Source organism: Chinchilla lanigera, unplaced genomic scaffold, assembly GCF_000276665.1.
Source record: "Chinchilla lanigera isolate Chin_1 unplaced genomic scaffold, ChiLan1.0 scaffold00021, whole genome shotgun sequence".
Lineage (NCBI taxonomy): Eukaryota > Metazoa > Chordata > Mammalia > Rodentia > Chinchillidae > Chinchilla > Chinchilla lanigera.
The window spans coordinates 29,459,009-29,470,526 of NW_004955422.1; the positions used below are offsets into that span (position 1 = coordinate 29,459,009).

Sequence of the window (11,518 nt, forward strand, 5' to 3'; positions counted from 1 at the left end):
TCTTTGTCGGTAGTTTTTGAATTGCATTTTCAATTTTCTTGATATTGAGTTATCTAGAATTTTTATATCTTCTTGATTCAGCTTTAGAAATTCACATATATCTAGGAACATTTCCATTTCTACTGTGTTTTCCATCTTATTAGAGAACATTTTCTCAAAATAGCTATTGATGATTTTCTGGATTTCTGCAGAATCTGTAGTGATTTCATCCTTTTCATTCCTAATTACATGGATTTGAGTCTTTTCTTTCTTTTTTTTGATAAAGTTGGCTAAGGCTTGTTAATTTTATTTAATCTTTCAAAGAACCAGCTCTTCAATTCATGTATCTTTGTATTGTTTTCTTAGTCTCTATTACATTAATTTTTGCTCTAATATTTATAATTTCCTCCCTTGTACAAGCTTGGGACTTGACTTACTCTTCTTTTTCTAGAAGCTAGGTTATTTATTTGAGCTTACTCTGTTTTTCTGATGTGGGAATTTACCATTATAAATTTCCCTCTTAGGACTGCTTCCATTGCATCCTGTAAATTCCTGTATATTTTATTGGCATTATTGTTTAATTGTGGAAATAGAGGTTGGTTGCTTAAGAGGATGTTATTTAGTTTCCATATGTTTATGAAGTTTTTGTCGTCTTTTTTGTCATTGATTTTCAATTTCATTACAGTATAGTCTGATAATATGCATGGAATAACTTCAGTTCCTTACATTTACTTAAGCATGTTCTATGAGCTACTATGTGGTCTATTTTGGAAAACATCTTGTGTTCAGCTGAGAAGAATATGTATGCTCATGTTGTAGGGTGGAAAACTCTGTAGACATCTACCAAGTTCATTTGTTCAAAAATTTGGTTCAGTTCTGATATTTCTTTGTTGATTTTTTTGTCTAGCTTATTTGTCTATTTGTGAACATGGTGCAATGATTTCCCTTATTATATTTGTATTAGTGCTTATTTGATTTTTCATACCCATTAATGTTTGTTTTATACAGTTGGGTGCCCTCATATTTAGTACAGATATATTTATGATTGCTCTCTCTTCCTTTTGAAATGTTCCCTTGACAAATGTGTAGTGACCTTCTTTGTCTCCTCTGATCAGTCTTGGCTTGAAATCTACTTACTGCAAATAGAGTAGCTACCCCAGCTTTTTTTCTGGGGTTCTGTCACATGGAGTATTATTTTCTATCCTTTGACTTTCAGTCTATGAATCTCTTTTTGAGTTAGATATGTTTCTTGTATGCATTATATTGTTGGATCTCGTTTCTTGATCCATTGTGCCAGTTTGTTTCTTTTGATTGGTGAATTGAGACCATTTACATTGATGGTTATAACTCATATATTTTGACTTATCCTTGTCATACTACTTTCTCCTCTGTTTGATTACTTTCCTTTCCCTGGTGGATTCATTTTATTGGGGTTTATGTAATCATCTTTGTGATCTTTTTCTAGAATATCCCTCAGAATTTTTTGGAGTGTTGGTGTAGTCATGGATTTCTTCAGTTATTCTTTGTCATGGAAGTATCCTATTTCTCCATCAATTTTGAAAGATAATTTTGCAGGGTACATCAATCTGGGTTGGAGGTTGGTTTTCTTTAGGATTTGAAATGCTTTAAGCTCTTCTTGACTTAAGTGTTTGTGTTGAGAAGTCTGCTGTGATTCTTATGGGCTTTCCTTTTTAGGTGATTTGTGTCTTTTCTCTAACAGCGTTTAATATTCTGTTCTTGTGTTGAATTTCTGGAATTTTGACTGTTACATGCCTTGGTGTATTTTTTTGTGATCCTGGCTAATTGGAGTGCTGTATCATTTATCTGCATGTCAAATTCTTTCCCATGTTTGGAAAGTTTTCTGCCATTATTATTATTATTATTATTATTATTTTGTTTTGTTTTGTTTTGTTTTCCAGTACTGGGAATTGAACTCATGACCTTGCACTTGCCAGGCAGGCGCTGTGCTACTGAGCTAAATCCCCAGCCTCTTCTGCCATTATTTTTGTGAACAAGTTTTTTATGTCTTTTGTGTTATCTTCTGATTTTTCATTTGTTTCAATCAATCTTAAATTGTTCTTCTTTGTATCACCTAGCAGCTTTTGGACTGATTTTTTGTGGCCACTTGCTATTTTAAAGAAGTCTTTCATTTGATGGATCACTAACTGCAAACTTGTTCCCTAGATCTGACATTTTGTCTTGACATTAGTTGATGTATACTTTTAGTAATCTTTTTAATCTCTTGGATATCTGTTTGAATCTGTTTCATGGAATTCAGTTCTTTCCTATGTTGGGCATTTATAGTGCCCATCACTTTCCTAAGCTCCTCTATTTTATTTTATGTGCATCTACTCTAGATTCACTAACCATGTCCTTAATTATGGTCATCATCCCTTTTGTTATCTGTGAAATTATTTTTGATTTGTTTTTTTTTCTAGAGATTCATTTATCTGTGCTGTGACTTTTGCTGCTACCATTTCTGAAAGTTCAGCTGGGGGCTTTTGATTTCTTCCACCTCAATGTCCCCTGGATTGGCCTTGGGAAAGCTGGATGTCTGCATTTGCATCCTGCTTTCCTGTCTTATCATTTTCTATTTTTAAATTCATTTTCTGCATTGACGCTCATAAATTGCTTATGGTAGGTAGCTTTATTACTAGTATCAAGACCTTAGAAATGACTACTTCTCAGGAATGTCTTCTAGTTGTACCTGGCTTTTGGCTTTTGAGTTTGTCCCAAAATCTTGCCTCTTTAATTTATTAGGGATAAGAGTTTTTTTCTATTTGGCCTAGCACCCAGCTCTTTGGCGCTGGACTATGGTATTGCTTATGACGCCCAGACAATCTCACTATTGGCATATAAGGAAGAACAATGATTACAACAACTATGTCACCTTGGCTAAAGTAGTACAATCAATAATAACAATAGCATCAGACACAGACTGGAAAATGATAAAATGTAATAACTAATAATTTGCCACCTTTAACATTGGTACCAGATTTACAGTTGTATAAAAAAATCTAAAACAAATCAGAAAATTATATATAGTAAATATCCCCTCAATAGAGTGATTTTATCCTCAAGGGAGAAAATTTGAAAAGGATAAGAGGAAAAAATAGAGAAATAAAGGAAGAGAAAGAGATTAGAAGCTGAAGGACAAGGGAAGATTACCCAAGCTTCTAGACACTAGTGAAGAAAACAGGAGGGAAAGAAAGAAGGAAAAAATTAAAACAAGAACTAAACAAAAAAAATCCTAAAATCAAGGTTCAGACTCATGAAAAACCAAAAACAATCATGAAAAAAGAAGAAAACAAAGGCAAAGAAAAAAAAAGAGATTTCTCTGTGATTTCAAGCCTGCGGTTATCTTCTGGGACTTAGAGTTTGTGGTAGTGTTCAGTTCAGGGCGTGTCTCTGCTGTTACCGGTGGACAACAGAGTGCATCTTGGGGCCCGATGATCCCCGCAAGTCTGCAGTAGGAGTAGGGTGCGGTGCTGATTCTGGTGTTTTCAACTCCACAGGAGTTCAGGCTGATCTTGGCCTCTGGTTGTGGAGTTGGGGGCCTGAGTTGTTCAGCCTACAATGCTCTAGGGGTCTCTTGCCGGCCTGAACTCGACTCCTGACTCTGGATGTCTCCCGAAGAATTCACAGGGAGCCAGCGATGAAGCCAACCCAGGGCTGCTTCCAGTCAGTTCGTTCCGCCAAAAATGGTTTCTGGCCAAGCACCCTCTCCAGGAGATGCTTGGACTGGAGTCACTCACCAGCTGTTGTAGCTCATAGCATCTACTGCTGTGTTCCACCAATGGGATGTGTTTTTCCCCAGAGGTCTGTGGAGTCATCCACCCTCACTGTGTCTCCGTAGATGAGAGCCTCCTCTCTTACTCCAGGAGCCGAGAGTCAGGGAGAAAGTGCAGGTTGCCACCTCCTTTTTCTGCACTGAGGTTTGTCTCTACATTTCTCCTGTAGGCTCCAATTCTCCCCTTCACATCTTTCCTGGATTCTGGGGCTTCATCTCCCTCCTTTTCTTCACCAAGTTTTTACATTCCAGTGTGTAAATCTCCGGATGGCTGATTTGCTGCTGTTTTACCTCTCTGCTGTCTTTCCAGAAGTCTTGCAAGTATTTTTTGACAACTGAACTTTCCTAGAGTGAATCGATTATGTCAACCATGTGGTGATTATACTATGTTCTGGTTAAAATTTTACCCAAGGTTTTCAAAATTTTAGAAAACCAGGATGTGCATAGCAACACTATGGGTAGATTTGTTTCTCTTATATGCACCCTTTTGGGCCCACATTTATAGTGGCTACACTCCTTTTATGTTTAGCTACAAGATATATTTCATTTTGTCTCTCTTGTATTTACATATTGAGATATACGTCACAAAACAGTTTCTTTCTCCTTGTTTTTAGTATATAGTTAGGGATAAATTTGAGTTTTCTTTATCCTAAGTAAGGACAGGTTTAAAATGTTATCATTAACCTGTATGTTGAGTTCTTTCCTCATCCTTTGGAAAGTTTTCTATGATCTGGTCTTTTATTTCTTATTTTTTTATTTTATTTTTTAAATTTTTTTTTGGTTTTTCTCCGGTACTGGGAACCGAACTCACGACCTTGCGCTTGCCAGGCAGGCGCTTTTGCCGCTGAGCTAAATCCCCAGCCCCCTGGTCTTTTATTTCATGTTTTCTGTCTTCTAATTTCTCTCTAACTCCAATTAGTTGTAGGTTTGTCTTCTTAGTATCATCCAGTAGCTGTTGGATGAATTTTTTTGCTCTGTTATTGTCTTTAAGATTTCTCTCAAAATGTGATCATGTAATTCCATTTTGTCCTCAGTGTCTGAAACCCTATGTTCACATTGGTTATTTCTGCTGTTTATGAATTCAATAGAATTCTTTATCTCTGGGATTTCTGTTTAGCACCTTATTGTGGAGTGTATTTCTTTGGTAAATTTGTCATTTACTTTTTGAGTCATTTTGGTCAGTTTGCCCAAATTTTATTTGTTTCTCCCATATCCATATTGGTCAGTTTATTTGACAGTTCCACTATATTTTGGATTATATCATCTTTTTAATTAAAAATTTTTTTAAATTAAAAATTCTTTTTCAGTTTTAAGAACTTTTTTTTTTTTTTTGTGACAGGGTCTCACTATACAGTTCAGTCTGGCCTCGAACTCACTTTGTAGCCCACGCTGGCCTCGAACTTGGCAGCGATCCTTCTGCCTCAGCCTCCTGAGTGCTTGGATTACAGGCGTGCACCACTATGCCAGATTAAGGGATATATCACCTTTGAGTTTTCTTCTTCTTTAATTACTTCATGCAGCTAATCTATCTGGTGTTTAGTTTCCTCTCCATTGGTGCCCGTGGATTTGCTTTGTGAGAGTTAGGAGTTTTTGGAGGCGTTTTGCTATGTTTTTTTCTCATATTCCTCTATGTGTGTGTGTGTGTGTGTGTGTGTGTGTGTGTGTGTGTGTGTGTTGTGTGTTTGTACTGAAGGTTGAGGTCAAAGAGAGTGAAGATAATTTGTTGTTGATATGAATATTTCTTTAGTAAGGTTCTGTTTTCCAGTGGTTAGCTCTAGGCTTTGTTGCGCTATTGTTTACCACTTCAATTTATTCAATTTAATTTGTTGGATCCTATCACTGTGCTGTAAGCAGAGAATTCTACAGGTTATAAGAGCATCAAAAAATCCAACCATACATCCATCATAAACATTAAAACTTATTTTCATAATTTCATCCTTTTGTCGTACCCTTCACAGACTGTATTACACTTCTTTTGTGGTTTGTCTAGGATTTGGAGGGTGAGAAAAGGGTGGAGGAGGAGGAAAATGAAGGAGGTGTGGTATGTCAGAGGGGAGAGAGGGAGGTGGTAAGAAAAATGTCACAAAGAACCAGACTGCCTAGGCCCCCGCGGCTCCCAGTGATGTCACGACTAGCTCTGTGATGTCGGGTCTCATTTGTGACGGTGGCCGCCGCGGGCGCATAGAGGGAGAGAAGGCTGAGTCTGGCCACGCGGAGGCTGGGGAGGACAAGGGCCGAGGGCCTGGACGGCTGCGTGGCGACTGGGGCGTCCTTGAGGGGCGTCTGTAGGTCAGGATGCGGCGGAGCACCCGCTCCAGCTCGGTCGCTTCCTCGGACGAGCACATGCCCAACTTCTACAGCAACAGCTCAGACAGCGTCCCTTCGGGGGACTGCCGCGGGCGCCGGTCTCCTGGGCCGGGGCCTGGGGAGCCCGAGAGCAGAAGGGCCCGGGGCGCGAGCTGCGGTGAGCCCGCCTTGCGCCCAGGACTGCCCGGAGGAACCCCATGGGCTGGAAGCTCTCCGCAGGAGCCTGCGCCTCGGAGCCACAACCGGGAGACCGCGAGAGGCGCGGCAACCGTGAGGGGCGGGGCCTCGGGTGCGGGCGGGGTCGAACCCTGGGCTCCGAGGGAGGGGGCGGGGCCGGCCCTGCGGGGCGGGGCCTGAGTGAACTGGATATTATTTGGTGGGGCGCTTCTTGTGGGGGAGGAGCTTAATAAGATCCCCCCCTAGGGGGCGGTGCCTTGGTGTGACGGACGACTCTGGGAAGGGGCGGGGAAGTCCTTCCTGGACGTGATTGGCTACATGAAAGAGGGCCGCACCACCTGGGGGCGGAGCAGCACTTGGAGGAGGGACCAAATCCTGACTAGGCTCCGCCCCCGGCCTCCCTGCAACCGGGGAACCCTAAGATGGGCTTACCGAGGGACCAAAGCTTCTCCCAGAGGCTGCCCCGGTTGGGGTACCTGCGGCCGGGCCTCGCGGGGAAAAGTGGGTCTGCGGTGCGCACGGCCCTAGTGGAGCCCATGGGCTCCAATAGAACGGCTGCATCTCCCACAGTCTCTGAGGAGCAGCGTAACTTTCTTGCAACCCTGGATCCGAGGCGGGAGACGCCTGCACCGCGAGCTACCAAGAGCTTCCTGAGTATGCACCAGGCCAGCCCAAGACCCGCAGACTCCTGTCGGGTCCAGCCCCTGCCTCCTTACCGAGTCCCTGCGAACTGGGCTCGTGGGCGCCCCCAGTGCGGTTCTCGGGCTCCCCCCTCTAATCCGGCTGTCCTCCCCCAGGCCTCCTCTTCCAGGTGCCGAGGGTGCTGTTGTCTCTGGTCCGAGACGTGCTGCTCGGTGTGTGCAGGTCAGGGGGAGCGCGGGGGCGCCCCGGGCGCTGCTTGGGTGGTTGGAGGCGAGGCCGGGCCCGTGGGGCTGGAGTCGATTCCGACGGGGGCGTCGGGTTGGCGGGATGGACGCAGCCTGGGGTCCGGGCTGCGTGGACCAGGGTCCTGGGGCCTCAGCCCCTCTCCATCCCCCCAGGGAGGTCTGCTGCGTCCGCTTCCTGTTCGCTGTGTCGTTGCTGAGCATCTTTCTAGCAGGTGAAGGGCGGATACGGGGGCACATCTCTGGACGCTTGATTCCCCCGTGTCCCTCAGCCCACGCGGGCTTCCCCCGCGCCCCACCGCGCTGCTCTCAGTGATCCTTCAAGCCAGGAAAGCCCTGCCCTGCCTCTTCCCTTCATTGACCCCCCACCCCCTTTCTCCAGCACACTCTTGGGGACTCCTGCACCTGTTCCCTCCTTTGGAGAATGTGAGTCGGGGACACACCATCCTGGGGTGGTGGAAGCTGTGGCGCTCCCTGGGCTGCTGGGAGGGGGCACAGCCAGAGACTAAAGGTAAGGAAGCGCTGGGCACGGATTTCTGAGGGGCTGCGATCCTAAAGGTCAGGCAAGTGTTGGGGGAGGCGGGGAAGTTCTCAGGCGGGGAAGTTCTCAAAAAGGAGCACTCTGGCTGCCTTTAGGCTGACATGGGAAAGAGGGGGGCGGTGAGGAGCTGAGGGTCGCTGTATTTGCTTCCCACCCCTAGGAACCTAAGGCGATGCTGACTCCCAGGTGAAACAGGGCATCAGGGGTGGGGATCGGGGGCCCAAAGGTGGCGCCAGGGGGGCGGGGCTTGTGGGAGGGGACACAAGGAGACTACCGTAGGGCGCCCGCCTCCCCGCTCCAGCGAGTACCACGAACGCGTGCGCTCCCACGGGCAGCAGCTGCAGCAGCTTCAGGCCGAGCTGAATAAACTCCGCACGGAGGTTGCCCGGGTTCGCGCGGCCCACAGCGAGGTGAGCTGCAGCTCGAGGCTGCTCAGGGGTTGGTGGGGACCCTGGTCCCGTGGCTCCGCCCACTCACCGTCCACCCTCCCCGCCTCTTCAGAGAGTGGCCAAGCTCGTGTTCCAGCGGCTGAATGAGGACTTCGTTCAGAAACCAGACTACGCCCTGAGCTCTGTGGGTAAGACCCAGAGACACCCAAGCAGACCGAGACGCTGGCAAATCTCTCCCCAGCTGTCGGCAACGCCTGGCAGCCTCTGAGGGTTATCTCTCCCTGCTCCAGGAGCCACCATTGACCTAGAGAAGACGTCCCAGGACTATGAGGACACAAACACATCCTACTTCTGGAATCAATTGAGCTTCTGGAACTACGCTCGACCACCCACGGTCATCCTGGAGGTGGGGCTGGAACCAGGATCCTGGGATGGGACCAAGTGATGGGTGCTGGAGAAAGGACCAGCTCCGTGGAGGCAGGACCTGGCTGAGTTGAGGGGCTCTTGGGGAGACTGGGTCTGGCCCTGCCCAAGTGAAGCCCTGAGTGAAGCTGGGGAACTGAAGAGAACTGGCTAGCAGTGCGGGGAACTGAGCCCTGGGCGGGATCAGGCCCGGGAACAGGCCTGGAGATGGCGCTCTGGGCTGGGCCGTGGGTGAGGAGGGACAGTAGTCACTGTCCTTGGGTTCTAATGGTGTCTCCTCCCACCTCCACTTCTCCGCAGCCAGACGTGTTTCCTGGAAATTGCTGGGCTTTTCAGGGTGATCAGGGCCAGGTGGTGATCCAGTTGGCGGGTCGTGTGCAGCTGAGCGACATCACCCTGCAGCATCCCCCACCCAGCGTGGCACACACCGGGGATGCCAGCAGTGCTCCCAGAGACTTTTCAGTCTTTGTGAGTAGGGCTGAGGCCAGGAGTTAGAGATTTTGCTTAGAACACACCAGGCAGTCTTGAGAACTGGTGCTGTATTTGAGACTTTGCTTGCTCGTGTGCATACTGAACATACTAAGATTTCCCTGTTAGGGCTGCTGCTACTGTAAGTTATAACGGCATCTCCAAATATTAGCTATTACTTTGTGCCAAGCACTTTAAATGCACTATTTCATTGCATCCACATAACACTAATGAAGTATGATAATCTCCCTCTTTAGACATGAAAAAAGTAATGCTCAGACTTTCCTTGCTCAAAGTCACACAACTAACAATTGGCCAGACTAAAAACCTGGTTTCTTAGAGCCCATGTTGCACACTATATGTCCTGTGATCAGAACATACATGAGAGCACATATAGAGCTACTGAACACACAGAAGAGCCTCAACAAAGTTGCTTCCCCTCCCATCTGCATGTGCCTCACTTGCTCCTCCGTTCACTCTTCACCCACCAGGGTCTCCAGGTTGATGATGAGACTGAAGTTTTCTTGGGGAGGTTCACCTTTGATGTGAAGAAATCTGCAATTCAGACTTTCCACCTGCAGGTGTTTGTCTCTGGGGGTGAAGATACTAAGGCAGTGGGAGACAAGGGAAAGGGCAGTGCTTGCGAGCAGTGCCAAGGCATGACCCATTTGTCTCCCCAGAATGACCCTCCGTCTGCCTTTCCCAAGGTGAAGATCCAGATCCTAAGCAACTGGGGCCACCCACGGTTCACGTGCTTGTATCGAGTCCGTGCCCATGGCTTACGAATCTCTGGGGGTCCCCATTAAACATGCTGATGGTTGGAATAGTACTGAGCTCTATGTTGAAGGAGGCTGGATCAGTGCTGGGAAGTGCTGTGTTGGGGAGAGCTCTGGCTGCCTATGGCATATAAGTGTGGTAGGGTCTACCACTCCATGCAACTTCCTTTCTTAGTGAAGTCCAGATCAATGTTTATGGAATACTTAACAAGTACATGAGACAGTGCTGTGGATATTCTGCCCTAGCTGTTACCTAACTTAATCCTCACAACTACAGAGAAGCAAGTGTTCAGTTCAGAAAACTTACTCACCCAGTTAATGAAAGGCATTGCCAGAATGGGATGCAGAGCTGCCTTCCTCCAGTCATCATTCTGTTTAACTGCAGAGCTGCTGGGTAACTGAAGCTACACTTGTGCTTCTCAGTTCCCACCCCTAATGTTGGGCAAAGTCTCCAACTTTTGATAAACGTGAGTGGAGGATAAACAAGAACCTCTAGGAAGCTTGAGTCACGTGAGTTGCAAGTCTGGTAGCTTTTACTTGGGGTTTCTTTACTAAGACCTGAGTCCGACTCTGTGCTAGACACAGTGTAGGTTATCTGGTGTTCACCATTCCTCACCTTCAAGGAGCCAGACAAGAGAAAGATACGGCTTCAAGAAACAGGAGAATTTGGGCCGGGGATGTAGCTCAGCAGCACAGTGGCCTGCCTGGCAAGCATGAGGTTATGAGTTTGATTCCCGGTACCAAAAAAAAAAAAAAAAAAAAAGAAAGAAACAGAAGAATTCATTTATAGAGCCAAGAATCTTCACTCTAAAATTCAAAAGTGGAACTGGAGGGAGACAGATGGTGGAGACAGGCAAAAGATTGAGTTCTAGCAGGGATGGAAAAGAGGGTGTTCCATGAATTTCCAGAGGAGACAAAAGAAATGTTTGCCTCTGAATTGGGAAAGTGTCAGTAGCTCAAAAACAGACTCAGACAAACCCAGCTTGGTGAATAAATGAGTTTATAAGAGGTTATTGAGCAGTGGACAGCTTATAGGCAGATGCTCTGCCAAATTGCACCCTCAGATGCTTATAAAGCTCCTGATAATACAGTGTTTGGCTCTCAGTCAGTCATACAGCAAAAAGCAGAAGCAAAAAGTAGAATTCATGGGGAGAATCATAAACTGTGAAAGGGCTGGAGATATGGCTCAGTGGTAGGGTGCTTGGCTGCTTTCCTAGCATGAGTAAGGTTCTGGGTTTGATTCTCCAGCACTGTAATAAACAAGCAAATAATAATACATAAATAAGACAGAGATTCTCAAAGATATAACTGGGAAAACACAGAAGAGTTAAAAGATGGGTTGTTTCAGCAAACACTTAAAAACTGGAAATAATAGAAATTAAATAAGAGATCCATTCAAAGTGCAAGGTAGACTGATGGATTTTAATATAACAGAGTAGAAAAAGTTCCTGACTAGACATTTGCAAAAAATGTTATTTTTTTCACTAAATTTTTTGTTTTGGGAAACAATTTTCATGAGAACATGTCATCTATATTAGTATTGTTATTTTAACTGAATTTGTACCTTTTCATTTATCAAGTTAAGTTGTTTCCTTTTTATTTTATATCATGGTAAGTATTAGTAGATACAGTCTACATAAACAGAAATTCTTTGGAATCACAAACAATTATTAAGGATGTAAAGGAGTCTTCAGAACAAAATGTTTGAAGACCACTGGCCTACAGAAACCAGCCCTTACACACCAGGACATAGACAAAAATGGTTCTTGGAAGCATTGTTTCTA

General features: G+C 45.4%; 1 protein-coding gene across 4 annotated transcripts; it reads left to right on the forward strand.

Annotated features, from left to right (window-relative positions):
- Nucleotides 1–5,786: 5,786 nt before the first annotated feature.
- On the forward strand, nt 5,787–9,782 carry LOC102022198 (sperm-associated antigen 4 protein-like). 4 transcript variants are annotated; one of them, XM_005384914.2, is made up of 12 exons: nt 5,787–6,365; nt 6,782–6,907; nt 7,051–7,117; nt 7,294–7,352; nt 7,520–7,563; nt 7,839–7,864; nt 7,980–8,088; nt 8,180–8,255; nt 8,358–8,473; nt 8,791–8,958; nt 9,450–9,539; nt 9,639–9,782. In XM_005384914.2, exons 1-12 carry the CDS (start codon nt 6,065–6,067, stop codon nt 9,762–9,764), a joined length of 1,308 nt encoding a protein of 435 aa, XP_005384971.1. In that variant the 5' UTR covers nt 5,787–6,064; the 3' UTR covers nt 9,765–9,782. The 4 variants fall into 4 exon arrangements, with proteins under 4 accessions (XP_005384971.1, XP_005384973.1, XP_005384974.1 ...); XM_005384916.2 differs by having other exon boundaries at nt 5,903–6,335; nt 6,824–6,907; XM_005384917.2 differs by having other exon boundaries at nt 5,905–6,233; nt 6,824–6,907.
- The last annotated feature ends 1,736 nt before the right edge of the window (nt 9,783–11,518 follow it).

Excerpts from the sequence above, each read along its gene's own strand:
- LOC102022198 (XM_005384914.2), top strand. The coding sequence starts at position 6,065 with ATGCGGCGGAGCACCCGCTCCAGCTCGGTCGCTTCCTCGGACGAGCAC. Across the intron at positions 7,353-7,519 it reads GCTGAGCATCTTTCTAGCAG|CACACTCTTGGGGACTCCTG; the intron begins GTGAAGGGCGGA and ends CCCTTTCTCCAG. Across the intron at positions 8,959-9,449 it reads CCAGAGACTTTTCAGTCTTT|GGTCTCCAGGTTGATGATGA; the intron begins GTGAGTAGGGCT and ends TTCACCCACCAG.